Here is a 17,390-nt window from a genome sequence, read left to right on the forward strand (position 1 = left end):
CGCCACTCCCCGCTGGGCCGCTTCTTTGTTTTCCTCTGTTTTTCCTCTACCTGGGTTGGCCGGCTCCTCGCCCACGTGGGAGAAGAGTCACCCCCTCATTCCATGCAGCACCTCGCTCCCAGCTCTCCCCGGTGGAAGGCTGTCTCGGTTACCCGGTTAGGCACGGAGCACTGGAATCAAATTACCGAAAGTCTACACTGGAGCTGCCCTCATATTTACATACAAATAACTCATGGCTTGCATTTATGTCACCATTCGGTCCTGCTAGAGGCTTGCCAGAGGAGTTTTTAATCCAATCAGAAGGCGCTTTAAAAGGATGTTGTCTGCGGAGTAATCAAAAGGATCTTAATCTCAATTAGGAGTAGCCAGGTTTTGTTTTTCCTTTTTTTTTTTTTTTTTTTTTTGGTCTGAAATCTTGACAATCTTGGAGCTCTGATGAGTAGGAGAAGATGTGTACTTCCTCAATTGCCTACGAGGAGACGGAGGAGATGCTGAGAGGAGCTCAGTGGCGGTGGTGAAGACGGTGGCTACACCCCAGGGACTGACTGGCTGGTTTGGGCTGATTTGGAGGTAGATTCTAAATCACTGGTTAAGGAATTCCTGGAAACCTCAGGAAGCATCTGATCCTCCCCTCCTGGTGAAAATGGCTTGGCGACAGAGTAAGATCTTTCTTTAAGTTGTACTTGGTGTGCACTGTTGTTGTTGGTTTTTGTTGTTGTTTTTTTTTGTCTCATTTGTGGTGATTGTGAAAATTAGCCCAGCTGTAAATAGTTACTTAAAATAATCTCCTGGTCCTGGGTCACAGAAGAAAGTTGATCTGTTTAGTATTTTACATTTGGAAGGAAAAAAAAACAAAACACAAACAGTAGTTGACAGTGTATTTTTGGACTTGATTAGTAGTTTAAAAAGATGAGCCCCTGCGGTTTCCTAAGCTTAAATGAATGGAAAGTCTAAATGGGACTGAGAAAGGCATTGGAAAATGTCGCTGGAGCGGATGAATCACTCACCTTTGAGCAAACATAACACAGGGCTTTTGAAATCTCACGGGGCCAGCCAAGTTTGTGTCCAGAAAGAGAATGAGAGTCATAAAAAGGAGACAGCGTTTGCCTGTTTGCGGAAGGAACTTTGCCACGGCCTGTGCAAAGGATGGGAACCGTCCCAGGGGGCAAAAGCCTCTGGAAAACCTGCCCTGTCACTCTTGGAATGTGGTTTTTCCGCGTGAGGTCATATTGTGCATGTGGAGCCAGTCAGAGTATTTTCTGCGGTTAACTCTTTGCATCGATGGCTAAAGAACAGTTTATACAGTTCCTTTCCAAAGTGCTGGGAACTCCCATTTGATCTCTACTTTCCAATGAGGGTTCAGGCCTGGGGGCCTCGGGGCTGGGTAGTTCATGTGATGGGTTTAGGGACAGTTGCAAATTGGTAGGATTCAACGTTCCCCAATTGAGCAGTTATCCTTCAGATTAAGTAGCTAGTTTTTTGCAGAAGCCCCAAACGAATCCTGGGTGTGAGAAGACTATTTAAACAAAACTCTCTCTCCCCACATATAATGTCCAGAACAGTAAGGAAGAGGTGGTTTTTATTTTGCAACAACGTCCATTCAAACAGGCTGCCCTCATCACAGTGCGTTGAGGAAAACTGATTAACATTTTTTAAAAATCCTTCTTTCTACTCTGCGTTGGCGGGAGAGAAACTTCTTTTAAAATCAGCACTTAACACCAGAGCTTTTTCTGCTACTTAAATTCACTCCTGAAATGATGAACTAACCTCTGCCCATACTTTTTTCCTGCTACACGGCAGCCACAAATATTATCCAGGGCACAGCAGAAGAAGACAGAGAGCATGGGTGACTTGCTGGTGACCAAAGGAATAGGGTTCTCCACCGCAGACACCTTTTCCAAAGGGGAGCTTCTGACGGGGGCTTGCTTTGTCCCTCCGCAGGCGAGGACGCTCTGACGGGGGACACTGACAAGTACCTGGGGCCGCAGGACCTCAAGGAGCTGGGCGACGATTCTCTGCCTGCTGAGGGCTACATGGGCTTCAGCCTCGGGGCCCGTTCTGCCAGGTATTTCATCGTTGCTGTTGTTGTTTTCCAGGGGTAATTTACAACAACCACGATCTGTCATAAACCAAAATCATTTTCCATTCTCACCATTCTCCCCAAATATGCTCTTTGGATGAGGATGTGAATTGGGTGAAATGTTCGCTTCTCCATTGTATGTGCTCCGCTATTTTCTTGCTATTTATATTTCCATTCGTGGTTTTCAGTCCTTAATTGTCCCTGATTGACCGTGTTAATGGTTCTCTTTCTCCCCTACCTTGCAGTCATGCTTCAAGCATACTAGCAAAAGGGCTCACAGGCAAAACTGGGAGAACCGATCTGGGTTATATGTTTCAAAATTAAATTTTGTTCTAATGGAAAGAAAAATTCTTGTTTTCCAATAAGTAAGAAATGTTTGTGTTGGTTGGTCACTGTTCTCTATTATTAAAAGAAGAATTCATGTTTGAGACTATCTATCTATCTATCTATCTATCTATCTATCTATCTATCTATAGTTTATTAGACTTGCCTACCAAGTGTTTGAGTATCTCTTCGAAAACTTTCCCATTAATTTGTTTACAAGGGACATGTCAGGCGTGAAACAGTGACTTAGCAAGCCAGGGATAGTGGCAACTTCAGTCCCTACAACTAAAGCATAAAACTTGGGAATGTGGAAAAGCTTGGCTCAAGCTTACCTGACAGTGGTTGAAAGAAATAGGACCTTGTCCAGAATTTGGGGACTTCTTTTCCCTGGTTGGGTTAACAGCTTGTTTGCTGACAGTCAAGTTATGTGAAAGCTAATAATTAAACCATCTGAGCCAGAGCCCTGGGGACATTTTCCTATCGTTTAAGTATCTGTTGTAAAAAGTTTCATTGTCTAATAGTAAATTGCACTTCCCACTAAGTAAACCTAAGAGTTAATTCTTGGTATCCTTGATGGGGCCAGTTTAGATACTGAATTGATGTTTTTTTCAAGTTAATCTTTTTGTTTTTTAACAGAATTTGGAATCTCATATAACAGAGTAGGATTTTTACTTTACATATATGAAGACTTTATGCGAAGACTTTATATATGCCTAAAGTCTTCATGTAACAGCTGTCATTAACAAAAAGAGGAAATAACCTTTAATATTTCATCTAACCACAGATAATAAAAAAATATAACTAAATTATGTAAAATATTAAAGGATCTCAATCGAAAATTCTATTTAGAGATTTAATAGGCTTTGTAATTCAACAACCCACTGATCCTCTTCCTGAGATAGTATATTAAAGGTAACATTTTGTTAATTACTCATTTGCATATAGGAAATTGTAGCAGCTGGCATCCAATGAGTGATGAAACCAGAATATTGTCTCATTTTTTTTTTTCCCCCAAGATGGTTGTGAGGCTTCCACACTTCTGGTTTTTATTGTACCATTATTATTATTTGTTGCTGTTATATGTAACTCATTTTTTTTTTTTTTACATTGGCAACTCATGTTATGCTCAGAGGCAAATATAAAAATAAATCATAAAGCCATTATGTATTAAGGTATAGTTAGAGTATTGCCAAGTATAATATTCTGAGTGTAACATTTAAAAAGAAATACATTAAGTGTGTAACTCATTCAGCCATAACGTTTTTTTTTTCTTTTTTCCCCCCGTCTGATTTTTTTTTTTTTTTTTTTTGCTTCCTTCTTCTTCTGTGTTTTTGTAAAAATACTTTAAAATAGTCCCAAGATCAGGTAAGAAATGGCACTTTCCAGTGTCCCCTGCCTTTCCCTGGCTCATTTTCTCATTTTTGTTTTCCTCAGCATTGTGCTGTGCTGTGCTGTGCTGTGTTCTGCCATGCGCTTTTCTGTTCTGCTCAGCTTTAGCAAATCAGTTTTGTGGTTCTGAGGAAATTAGCAAGTAGCTATATGTATGCTAAGAAATGTTACTCATGCAACATTGAATATTTAAGGAATTTCTTTCGCTTCACAAGGTTTGTATAGTGCATGAAGTTACTGGAGAGATGTCCCTGGACTTAAAGAAAACATCTGGAAGAGCTGTTTGTCTGCTGGTTGTGTTTTATTTGAATTGTGCTAAGCACACTGTTATAATTTTAAGAATCCTCAGGCATGTGGTTTTCTAACACTTCCTGTACTTAACACGTAGGCTATACTGATGGCTACAAATAATATAGTTGACCTTAGTTAAAAACCGATTTAATGCTTTCCAGATCCCCATGCAAATAATGTCTAATTTTAGTAGCTGGAATTATTTCGGTGTATTAAGGATTCCCAGTGAAGCTTGATGGATTTAATTGGCTCCATCTGCTTAATGTAAGCTGGTCTGGAACAGTTCAGAGTAAGAACTTCAGACAATAAAGCGGAGACATTGTTAGGCCTTTCTGTCGGTGGCTTCCATTTCGGGGCTCTGTCCTGTAGTTGGCACGCCTCTGTAAGCGAAAAGAAAGAGGATGCTTAAGAGTTATCAACCCAACTTAGGTATAACTAAAAGCTGAAATTAAAATAAATATGTAAGTATTTCTTTAAAATGTTAAGTCTTTGCCCACATCTACAGTAAAACTGTTCTCAGGTATCACCAATCCTATATAATAAAAGGCTAATATGCAAATCTACTGTCATTATGAGGTGCATTGACCACCAGGGGGCAGACACTCAATGCAGGAGCTGCCCCCTGGTGGTCATTGTGCTCCCACAGGGGGAGTGCCACTCAGCCAGAAGCCGGAAGCAGCGCTAAGGATGTTTTAATAGAAAGACTAGCTAAGGATGTCTGACTGACAGTCCATGAGGGGTGGGCTTAAGTCAACAGTCATACATCCCCCAAGGGCTCCCACACTGTGAGAGGGTGCAGGCCTGGCTGAGGGACCTCCCCACACAAGTGCAGGAATTTCGTGCACCAGGCCTCTAGTATTAGCATACACAGAAGGGACCATAACTTAGATGAGTGCCTGAGGCAGCAAGTGAATTTCTCAAATCACACCCCTGCAGCAAAATAGAGCCTTGCTGTGAGTACTTAGAAGTTGCACTGTCTGATAGTGTAGGTCCTAGTGGCACAGCTATTTAGATGACAATTATTTAAAATGAAAATAAAATAAGATCTAAAATTCAGTTCTTCAGTCACTGGCCACACTCCAGCTGCTTGCAGCCGCGTGTGGCCAGTGGACACTGTGTTGGACAGTGCAGGTTTAGAACACATCCTTCTTCAGGAAAAGTTCTGTTGGGCAGCTGACTTAGAGAGTAGAAAGAGAGTTCCTGCTTTTAGGAAGTTTATAAAATATACTTGAGAGAATGTGAGGGAGCTAAAACAGGAATGACGGAAGGAAATGTTTGCAGCTGAAATGGGGGTGGGTGGGAGAAAAAGCTATGAATTATGGGGGTACAGAAAGCTCAAGTGTTCAAGGTCACATGGTTTACTAGGTAAACACCTCTATGCAGGGATAATGCTTACTTTTTTCCCTTCTATATCCTGTTCTTAATATTTTGACTAGCTCCTAATAGCCACTTAGCAGATATTTGCTGAAGACACTAAGTAAGGACTATAGAATATTAGTCATTCTGGAGTTCTAGATCCCTCTAAGATTCTGGTGAAAGCCAAGACTCTGGCCCTAGAAGAATGTACATCCTCATTTATATAGACACATCAAATAATTCAGGGGCCTCTGTGTATTGATATGAAAATACTCACTTTAGGGTAATCCTTAGTACAGTAAGTGCAGAGGGGGAGAGAAATCGTTTTGTGCAAAGCAAGGAGTCATTCCTTATTCACCTCTCCCTTGCTCTCTTCCCTGTTGAGTACACACAAGGCCAAGGCCAGAGTCTGACGGGATCTACTGGTAAAGATTCCTGCAGCCACATTTACATCCAGGCAGTTTGTTCATTACATAGGCAGCGACAGGTGCCAGCTGCCATGGGCCTTGTCTGCCACACTAGCTGAGGAGCCAGATCTAGACTGCAGCTACATGGTTTAGTGTTCTGCCCCTTTCTGCCAAGGAGGGTGAGCAGGAAGCCTCAGGAGGCAACAAAGAGCTGCCTGGTCACAGCCCACCGTGGCAGGTGAGCGAGGGAGGCATGCGGGAGATGCCTGAAGCAGCTCCCCACCTCCATCCGCTGTGTTCCTGTAGCAACACAGGTGTCCTGCCAAGGCTCAGACCACCTGCGAGTCCTATGTGGACATGTGCAGGGTTACCAGTGCCCCTTCTCTATTGCTTTTTAAAAGATCAAGATATAATCGACAAATAACGTTATATTAGCTTCAGATGTACAATATATTGATTCAATAGGTGTATGTATTGAAAAATGATTATCACAGTAATTCTAGTTAACATCCATCACCACACATAGTTACCATTTTTCTTTCTTGTGATGAGAACTTTTTAAGATCTGCTCTCTTAGCGACTTTCAACTATATAAAACAGCATTATTAGCTATAACTGCCAAGCTGCACATTACACCCCCAGGACTGACTTATTTTATAACTGGGATTTTGTACCTTTTGACCACCTTCAACCTTTTCGCTCATCCCCAAACCCTTGTCAGTTTTTAGTTTAGAGGTCAGTGGGGAGAGTGGCATGTGAGGGCATAAGGAAGCTTGCACTCTGGGAAGTTCAGGTGCTGTGTAGAGGATTTGAAAGCGGGTGAAAAGGAGAAGGTAGAAACAGCAAGAAAGAAAAGGAAATAAAAAAGTGAGCTCACCTGGAAATGAAATTTTCAAGGCCAGAAAGATGGCAAGGATGGTCATGTAAGATGGATTCATAACACTGCTTATTTCCTTCTTGATGCTCTGCCTGAGTAGCAACCATAAACCTCTCAATAATTTAACTCTATATTCTAGCTCCCAAGACACATAAACAGAACCATTCACAGCAGACACAAGTTCACTGAATAATGTAAGCTAACCAGATGTGGACCAGAAAGAGAGGAGATTAACATAAGGTCTTATCATAGAAAAATCTCTCAGGTTATCAAATTATCTGGAATGATCTGGTTCTTCTCACTTGTCCTGTTGGTTTGACTGTCGCAGTGCAGCATCCAAAGTTTTCATGCATTTCATCTTCTCACAGACTTAACACCAATTGGCCAGATTTTAAACAAAAACTGATCATGAGATTGTCCAAGCTTAAGAAATTTCCTCAAATATAAGGGATTTTATTTTTTTGTTGATATTTTTAGCCATCTTGCCTGTTTTTTAAAGTTGCATGCATTAATTTTTTTTTATTCATCTCATCATCATCTACCACTCTTGAATGGTTAACTGTAAATACAACAGCCTCCGCTCCTTCAGTTCGGATAGGTCTTACACCTTGAACAGAAGCTCCTATGCCCGGGACAGCATGATGATTGAAGAACTCCTGGTGCCATCCAAAGAGCAGGTAGGCATTCTTTTTAAAAAATACTCTTTGATTGTTAAATTTCCATTTGTATGTTTGAATCAAACTCTTTGTCCCATGACAAGAACTATATTTCTGCATGTTTTATTTTGCATTTGTAAATTTATCTGTATTGCCACTTAAAAAAAAAATTATCAGCCCGACTGGTGTTGCTCTGCAGTTGAGCATCGATCTGGGTTGCAGGCTCCATCCCCAGTGTGGGGTGTGCAGGAGGCAGCTGATCAATGATTCTCTCTCTCATTGTTTCTATCTGTCTCTCCCTCTTCCTTCCTCTTTAAAATCAAGAAAAATATATTTTTTTAATTAATTGTGCCATAAATGGAAATAACCCTCTTTTCCTCAGTGAGTCCTTAAAAATCTCACCGAGAAAAACTCAGAAAGTCCTAGGCAAAACATGGATCTCTTTTCTCATTTCTAGGTCTAATCTAGTTTAATTTTTAAAAAGAGTTAATAACAATAATTTGTGAGTAAAGTTATGTACATTATCCACATGAATGTTTGATTTTCCTAAACAAACTTTTTGTTAATCTTCACCCGAGGAGATTTTTTCCATTGCTTTTTTTTTTTTTTAAGAGTTGAAGGGAGGGAGAGAGGAAGAGAAAGAAAAATATCGATGTGAGAGAGACACAGTGATTGGTTACCTCCCACAAGCACCTTGACCAGAACTGGGGATCAAGCCTGCAACCCAGATAATGTGCCCTTTACTGGAAACCCAACTAGAGATTCTCGGGTACAATGGCCAATGCTCTAATCACTTAGCAATGCTGCCCAGGGCTTTCTAAACAAAATTTTTATCATGTTAGAATTCGCTACAATTTTTTTTAGCAAGTAAAGATTAGATTGGTTCATGTTTTTTATTCCTTAGTTTCCAAGGTGTGTAATGGGCCTTCTCAAGATGTGATAGCATTTTGCTTTCTACCAGAATCTTTGCTAGGTTCACTTGGTGTTTGGGTGTTTCAATAATTATGGCTGAATAGATATTGGTTTAATATAAGAAGTCCCAGCAATGTAGTTCTGCTGCATGTGGGCTCAGGATGGTTCATTATACTAGAAACACACAATACCTGATTTTAAATTTGCATTCCTGAGTTGATGATAGAGGAAACTGTTTGAACTATAAAGTTAATTTTGAATGTGGCTTATAATACTGAACAATGTAGATGATTGGTGAAATTATGCTGGACTTATTCACTGCTCAATGAAGGTAAATTTGAGCAGATGAATAAGATGATAAGCCGAGAGTCAGAACGTCAGGACTCCCACTTGTCTGGAGATGCTGATTTCCAAACACACAGATGTACATTGTGCATCACGAGGACCTACAGGAAACATTTTATTATTCTACACTCCCTAGAACATTCTTAGCTTCCAGGCCTTCCAAGGTGAATACAGTGGCTATTCAGTTTGTTTAGACAAAAACACCCTTGTGGGATGATTACAGGTACAACAGTTTGTCATGGTTGATGTCGGTGTTAACACTAAAAAATCACTTGTCTCAAATCATGAAGCTAAGGACTTGGGTGTGAGGTGTTGTCCTGGTGTTGGTTGAGAAGTTCTGAAGGACTCTTTGCTTGGTTGGCTGTGGTCATTATTCTAGTCAGATCATCCTGATCTCTTGATGTTCCCAACTGAAATGAGATGTTCATGGGGTAATAATTATAAGTGTAAAAATGCCTGATATTCTCATATCCTAAAGAAACCACACAAGACTTATAAAATTGCAGGTGAAAGTATATTTGTTGTGTATCAGTGACATTTTTTCTCTTGTATGAAATGTGTCTAGTTCTATACTGAAATAACAAAATCCATACTTAAACTAATTATGGTCTATATTTCTGAATGTGTATTTGCTTTGTGGCAAGGGCTTGAAATTGGGATCACAATCATCATGACCTCACCATATTGCCACTACCACCACCATCCATCACTGCCACCATTACTTCCACCACCACCTGCACCACTATTACCACCATAGTTACATTTCCTACCATGTTCAGCACAGCAACCGTAAAGTAAAATACTATAAACATTTGCAATAATGCAAGGTTACAGATGGACTTCTGTGGGTCCTCACAGCATTCACTGTTAGCTTTTACCTAGACATACTTAAGTGGAATGAAGGATTTGTGAAAAATAAAGGGTAAAGAGAAGTTTTGAGATAAAACTGATGTCCTTTTGCTCATTTTGTTGCTATTTCAATTTCTGTGGTCTTCACAACACTCCTGTAGAGCAGTCAGGGGAATGGTAGGCTTAGGACACCTTGAAATCTTTACAAAGAAATCTGAAGCTGATAACTGCAGAAACAGGAAGTTGCTTTCTTTAATGACCACAGAGAATCCCATGGTCTGGCGAGCATGCCTTGTTGAAAGGGCATGTTTCATGAAGATATAACCTTACTCCTGGCCATACTTTCATGATAAATTCCCCAGAGATTTGAAAAAAAATGAAGAAAAAAAAATGTGGACGGCATAAAAGCATTGTAGTGATGGTTGAGGGCATTTGAAAAAAAAAATTTTTTTTAAATATATTTTATTGATTTTTTTACAGAGAGGAAGGGAGAGAGATAGAGAGCTAAAAACATCAATGAAAGAGAAACATCGACCAGCTGCCTCTTGCACACCCCCCATCGGGGATGTGCCTGCAACCAACGTACATGCCCCTGACCGGAGTTGAACCTGGGACCTTTCAGTCCGCAGACCGATGCTCCACCACTGAGCCAAACCGGTCTCAGTGGCATTTGAAAGTTTACTGGCTATCCTGTTAGGAAATAGTTAATTTTTTAGCAGCTGTAACAGTATTGCAGCTCTACAGGGGACTATCTCTATTCCAGGCAGGGGTATGCATTGCTGAAGTTTTCAGGAATGAAGTAATTATTAAGTCAGCTATTTATTTTCAAGTAGTTCAGCAGGAATAAAAAAGTGTATGTGTGTGAAGAGAGAGAGGGGGGGAGAAAAAAAGCAAATGCGGCAAAATGTTAATTGTTTAACGTAGTGGAATGTGTATGGGTATTCCTTAGACTGTTTTTTCAACTTTCTTATTTGTATGGACACCTTCAAAATAGAAAACCTGGAAGAAAAGGGAAAACAACTTCTGAAAGAGGTGTATTAACCTACTTAGTCCCAAGAGTCTCATTCATTATAGAAGAGAGAGAAAAGGCTAATTCTTCAAAAGAGAAGTTTCCAGAGGGAGGAGTCCAGTTACACTGTGCACGATTAGTGAGGAGCATTTACCTTAGCAGCTCATTTACACGCCTTACATTAAAATTTAAGTACCAGAAGTATTAGTTTATGTCTATCATGCCTCTCGCTCTAGATTTATAAACTTCAAAGCGGAGTCTCTCCACGGTATTGATTTTGTGTGAAGGCATGCCAGAGGTCTTCGATCCTCAGAATTCCTAAAGCAGTGTTCCATGACTTACTGTCAGGTTTAAAACTGCCCTGTCATTGCCCAAAGTTGCTTTGACAAGGTAAGGCGGAAAAGGATAAAAATTAACTCTCCGCACATTTTTTTCAGCATGCGTAGACCTCACTCACATAAAGCCTCGTTTATTTTTCTGCTGCTGCTGATATAGCAGCTTGCACATTAACCACAGCTACAGGACAGTTGAGACCCGGGGTAATTCCCACAGGCCCGCCACTGTGTGCGTGGAGGCAGGTGTGGAGGCCGGCACTGGGGAAGAGAGCTGGGAGAAGCAAGCCAACCTCCTTCCTTGCTGGGCCTTCACGGATTAGTCTGTAAACCGCTCAGTCCTCCCTCCACCCCGGTAAAGAGTGGACTTTTTTTTTTTTAATGTGATATGGGTTATCCATGAACTCCCAATTCTTTCACCTTTTAATCAAGAGACACCTTTAGATATGTTTCTGAAAATTATATGCAAATAAACCACATCTTGCATTTGCCAGGTGATTATCTGACTACTGGTGAGAATCACCCAATAAGCTTATTTATTTATGTATTTATTATTTATTATTTATTTTAATTAATTAATTAATTAATTAATTAATTAATTTTTATTCCAGAGAGGAAGGAAGAGGGAAAGAGAGATATAAACATCAATAATTCGAGAAAATCATTGATCAGCCTCCCCCTGCATGCCCCACACTGGGAATCAAGTCCACAAACCTGGCATGTGCCCTGACCGGGAATTGAACCATGACTACCTGGTTCATAGGTCAGTGCTCAACCACTGGGCCATGCTGACTGGATACCCAAAGAACTTTAAAAAATAAAACAAAACAATAGCTCAGTTCAGATTCAGTGGATCTGGGTGGGGCCTGGGCCCCGAACTTTTGAATGCACCCTTAATTGAAAAGCACCGATTCCTGGTGAGAGCACACATTGGAATTGACTGTGGCTGTTTGGAAAACAAGCTGCCGACAGAATCAGAATCTCCCTGATGGGATTCCTTGGCATGTGTGTGTTTCTAACACTCCACGGGTTATCCTGGAATACGTCTGTAGGTAGGAATCGCTGATTTAGGGCACTCTGCCTGGGATCTTCCCTATATATTGGCCAGTCGACATCTAATGTATTTGTTTTATAAGCTCAGAGTTGTGCGTGTCAGGTAGTCTTAGAGCAAGCATTCTTGGAAGCATTTCTTTCCAAATAGGTGGTAATAAAGAAACGAGATAACTCGAAGCTGAAGCCCATTTGTCTAAGATGAATAGAATAGCCGGTTCTGTCCTATCTCCTGACATAATTATGGGAAGCACTCTCTGTGCTGTTGTCTGTGGTGGTCCAGGTCAGCCAGGCCTCTTCACATCAGTGGAGTACATTAGCATCTGGAGATATGGCGGCTATACTTATGTGATGGTGGTGGAAACGGCTAACCTCCTACTCCATGCCAGGCACTATCCTAAGTTTTACCAGCATTAACTCATATCCCCTTCCCAAAAACCCTATGAAATCATTTCTTGGCTCCATTGAAAAGATGAAGAAACTGAAGTGCTCAGGCAGCTTATGTGACTTGCCCCAGGGGACGCAGCTGGTAAATGGCAGAGAGCCACTGGCCATCTGGCTCCAGGTTGCCTCCTTTCAATACTAACCCACAGTTACACTGCACATCTGCACTGCTTAGTGTGAGTGAGTGAGAAGGAAGCCAGCGAGAGCCCAGCCTTGACTCTCCAACCTCCAGGATCTCATACTTGTTAGTATTCTCAATACGGGTGTGGCATCACCCTGGCCAGGTGGCTCAGTTGGTTGCAGCATTGTTCATACACCAGAAGTATTGTGGGCTCAGTTCCCAGTCAGGACACATACCTAGGTTGTGGGTTTGAACCCCAGTCAGTAAACATATAGAAGGCAACCAATTGATGTCTCATATCAATTTTTTTCTCTCTCTCCCTTCTCTAACAAAATCAATATAAAGAACCTATCCTTGGGTAAGGATTAATTTTTTAAAAAATACACATGCTTGTAAAAATATATATATGGGTGTAGTACCATCTTCTTAATCCATTTTTGCATAAAAGATTATGTTTAGACATGTGTTCTTTATTATGCTTATTTCGAATTCCAGTAATAAGTTCTTATTTAATATGCTTTAAAAGGAACCCACAACTTACATTCAGCAACCAGTCATGAAAATTACGGAGAAAATTATTCTGCTTAAAATTTTGGCATATGAGACATCATTAAAGGAATGGAAATATTCAACCTTTTTCTGAAAATGAGGCAGAACTCATTATAGTGGTCTAAAAAAAATACTTTGAAGGCTAACTAATTAATTATGCTTCCTTTGGATGACCCTAGACGTAGTTGTAAGACCAAGGGATGTATATTGCCAGCAGAAACATGCACTTCACTGTAATTTCTGGTGGCTATTCCAAGACGGGAGGAGAGCAGAAATCACTTACAGCTTTTGCCTGCATGCACCAATTCCACTTTCTTTACGTGGGCATCACAGGGTCTGATGCCAAAACATCTGCCCCCTCCCCGCCCCCCCCCGCCCCCCATCTCTCAGTCATCTAGTTGAGAAGGGGTTGAAATCCACCCATCTCCTCTAAGGACAAACCCCAAACCTGGCCCTTCAGTTATTTCTTTTCCTAGATTACAATAATGGCGTCAGGAAGAAATGTAAAATCTTAGCCAGTCTAATGAGACTTAAATTTGAGACTTTGTCTAGCCTTTTGGGAATTGCTAAACTATCACGCTGATGTAAACCCAATGCTGCCGGGGGTGCAGCATGCAGACCAAGGATCCCTACCATCTTTTGAGCCATGGCTGGCCTCAGCCACACCTGTAGTTAGTGCCATCCAGACTTTCTCACTGTATAAACAGGTAAATTAATCTCAATCTCTCCCCTCCCGCCCCTAGGGAAAGGGTGTCTTAAGCCAGTTTAATTCGGGTTTCTGTCCTCGCTTGCTGTTGGTAGTCGTCAAACCTGACATGAACAATCACATATCAAGGGCCGTGTGCAAAGTCTAATAACTTAAAGTGCCATCTAGTTTTGAGATTCCATTTTATGCTTTCTCTCTAGAAATAAATCTAAGTTTAACAAAATTAAAAGAAAATGAGCTGTGATTTAAGAGACAAGCTATAAACTTGGGTGTTCTCAAGGGAAAAGAACACACAAAACTCTTAGAAAGGCGTTCTTTGCCAGCTGATCACTAAGGAATGAGCACCTTTTATTTCCTTACTGTTCTGCTGATAGAGGGGCAGCATGTTAATGAGAAGAGAGAAATGGGACAACTGTGCAATCCTGTCCCACTAATTAGATTGCTTTCATTTTGCAGACTTGCTCTCTCAGACCAGATTTACCCAAGTGTTTTATGCGTAAGAGGACAAGTGGCAGGGACTCAAAGGAGAATAAGATTTGAAGGTTTAACTAAGGTTGTGTTTACAATTGCACTGGCTATTTGAATGGTAACTGTGGAGAGGACTCTGTGGTTAATATTATATTATAATATTAAAACCTTATTAGTACCTTCTCGTACCTGGAGGCAATTGTCACGTCGTCACTCTTCTCATTTACCTCATAGCTAGGATTCTAGCTCCTTTGGGTTAGATGGGGCCTTTTTTGAGGCGATGTAAGGATGATCTCATGTATATTTAGTCATAGATCATGTGATGCACTACTTTATATGTTAGGAAGTCATGTGCAAATTGGAGGGTTCTTCAGGAGACATTGCGCATTAATTTTTTTAAGATCTAGCAATTTTCAGTTATCTCAGTAGTAGAAGAGGAGAGCAATACCTAGCCCAAAAGGTTGGTTATCATAATAGGTTTCCTTCTCTACCGCTCAAACCCCTTCCAAACACTCCTATACCCCATACACACACCCTTCCCCTACATCAGCAGATTTACTTCCTGGAATTTCTCTCACTTCAGCTCATTCCTAAGGGGCTCTAAAAGGTGTGCATGGCGGTAAAAGGTAGCCAGCCTGGGAATAAAGATTTGCTAGAGATAGTCCCCTGGAAGATAAGCACTTTTGACTGCTGACATTTAATATGCTGCTTTTTCTCTTCCAAGTGCTTTGCCAGCATTACTCAGGTGATCCGGTCAACACTTCTGGCAGATTGGTCAGCAAGATTACAGATTTTTTTTTTTTGTCAATGTTGTGGCTTAAGGTAGTACAGTTCCTTTAGACATCTTAAGCAGGATGTTTTAATATTCTCAGCTTCCACCCTGACCTTGATTCACCTTACTTTGTTGAAGTTGGTAGCTAAGTTATCTGGAAATCAATCAGATTTGGAAGTCCCAAAGAACCCAGCCTCATTCTGGTTTAGTAGCCTCAAATAGGTCTTAAGAGGTAATATTAGTTGACTTTAAGAAAAGAAATACTTTAAAAAAAAATAGTGCTTTAGTAAGCCTGTAAGTTTTACTGTATTTTGCTGCTTGAATCAGGTTTTCTTTTAAGGAATTCTTATTTTAAGATGTAAAACATGATGCTTTGACATATATATACATTGTGAAATGATTTCCACAGCAAAACATATATATATATATATATATATATATATATATATATATATATATATATCACCTTCCATAGTTATAATTTATTTTGTGTAATAAGAACATTTCAGATCTACTATCTTAGCAAACTTCAAGTATATAATACATTATCATTAGCTACAGTTACCATGCAGTACATTGGATTTCCAGAATTTATTCATCTTATAACTGAAACTTTATAGCCTTTGATCAATATCTTCCCTTCCCCCCACACCCCACAAGTCTCTAATAACCATCATTCTGTTCTCTGTGACTATGAATGACATAGTTTTTAAAAAGATGGCATTCATTCTAAAAAGAATTTTCCCAAATAGTCATGCTGAATGCCCAAACAGATCTACTCTCTCTCTATTTTGGTACCCGCTTGCCATTTCTTTCACTCAATAACCACTCCTTTGATCACAATAACTACAGGTCTTAGTGCAGTACCTGTCAAAACACTTTGTCAAATTAATCTTCTCATTGCCTGCTTTTCGCCACCTTATGAAGTAGGTATTATCATTGCCACCTCACGGTCCAAGAGACTGGGGCCGGGAGGAGCTTGTCACTCACTCTGTCACAGTAGATGGCATGAGATGGTAGAGCTGAGAATAGAATTTGTCTTATGGCTACTTGAACCCATTCTGCTGACCACTAAGCTGCAGGGCCACTCTGAGGAGGAAGTGTAGCAGGCCTGGGTAAAGCTAATTCGCCTCAGGAAGAGTTGGGGTTTAGACAAATACTTGTCACAGCCAAAATATCCCTTTGCTTGTTAATCCAATAGGGATTAACATCTCTGTAGTCTGATAAGACGAATGCTATCCTAAAAAGCTACAAAGATGGCTGCAATGTTATTAAATTTAAGAAGTTATCTTCCATTGTAACAAACAAACCTGGGAGTATTAGCATGTTATTGTCTGTGCTTTTGTTTGCATAGCAATTTAGAATTTCCAAATTGCTTTTTAATTACTTGGGTCATTCCGTCATCTCAGTGAATCTGGGCAGTTAATATTATGTACCCATTACCCTAATGCAGAAATGGAGGTTCAGTGAGGTTTTTATGACTTGCCATTCACTGGGCTATGAAGTGACACAGCCCAAGTCATCTCTTCCATGTCCCAGACAAGGGTGGGAACCCTTTTTCTGCCAAGGGCTATTTGGATATTTATAACATCATTCATGAGCCATACAAAATTATCAACTTACAAATTAGCCTGCTACATTTAGTCGAACAATTAACTCACCCCTAATGCCTTGGGAGGGCTGGAGCAAATGATTTCTTGCCTTATACGGCCCTCAGGGCAGACGTTCCTCACCCCTGGTCTAAGGGAACTGATACCCATGTGGGTTCCCCTGCCCGGTCCTGTCAAGGCCTCCAGTTAATATGCTGGCTTCCGGGCCAGCAAGGTTCACAGATGAGAACTAACGTCATTCAATGTCGGGGGTTGACAGTCAGGAGCCTGGAGAATCTTTCAGTATTGTAGCTAAGTAGATTTCTCTTTCTTTTCCTTGCAAATACTTTGTCTCCTGCCTCTCTTCTTCTGTGACCAGACATTTATTTCCGGACCTGGGCATCCGGGTGTGTCCTGGTTTGTAAGGCCAGTGTGTATTTGCTCTCCTCTTCCCCTGATGAATAGGGTTAGTGAGAAACTATTTTGGAAAGGTACTAAGCTCTTGGAGACAGTGATATCATCATTAGTCAGGCTTTGGATTCTATTAAATAATATGCAATTTTACTTTATTAGTATCCTTGATATCACTTGCAATGTTGAAAATGATGTGCTTATTTGTATCACTTTTGACATGGAAGTATAAGGTCTTATTAAGTCAACATGAGTTTTTCCTTAATGTAGTGTTCTATTAAAGCCACCCGGTGTGGGTTTTGACCATATTTTGTTAAATGTTCAGAGTTTCTTTCTGAAGTTGAGTTTCCTCAATTGTAAAATAGGTATAATATTACGTACCTCCCAGACCTTCTGTGTTCTGAGGACTCAGAGAACAAATGAATGGAAAGGCCTAGTGATTCTGCTGTTAAC

General features: G+C 40.5%; 1 protein-coding gene across 25 annotated transcripts in view; it reads left to right on the plus strand.

Moving 5' to 3' along the window:
- ANK3 (ankyrin 3) overlaps positions 1-17,390 on the plus strand; it is a 560,461-nt gene that overhangs the window by 468,275 nt on the left and 74,796 nt on the right. For 18 of the 25 annotated variants that reach the window (XM_045581850.1, XM_045581851.1, XM_045581847.1 and 15 more), the window contains 2 exons: positions 1,942-2,065; positions 7,299-7,401. In XM_045581850.1, the coding sequence (XP_045437806.1) occupies positions 1,942-2,065; positions 7,299-7,401 (227 nt within the window). Of the gene's footprint in view, positions 1-1,941; positions 2,066-3,757; positions 3,770-7,298; positions 7,402-17,390 lie in introns of all 25 variants that reach the window. The other 7 variants (XM_045581838.1, XM_045581844.1, XM_045581842.1 and 4 more) reach the window with 3 other exon arrangements.

Source organism: Pipistrellus kuhlii, unplaced genomic scaffold (genome assembly GCF_014108245.1).
Source record: "Pipistrellus kuhlii isolate mPipKuh1 unplaced genomic scaffold, mPipKuh1.p scaffold_m20_p_15, whole genome shotgun sequence".
NCBI classification, from domain to species: Eukaryota; Metazoa; Chordata; class Mammalia; order Chiroptera; family Vespertilionidae; genus Pipistrellus; species Pipistrellus kuhlii.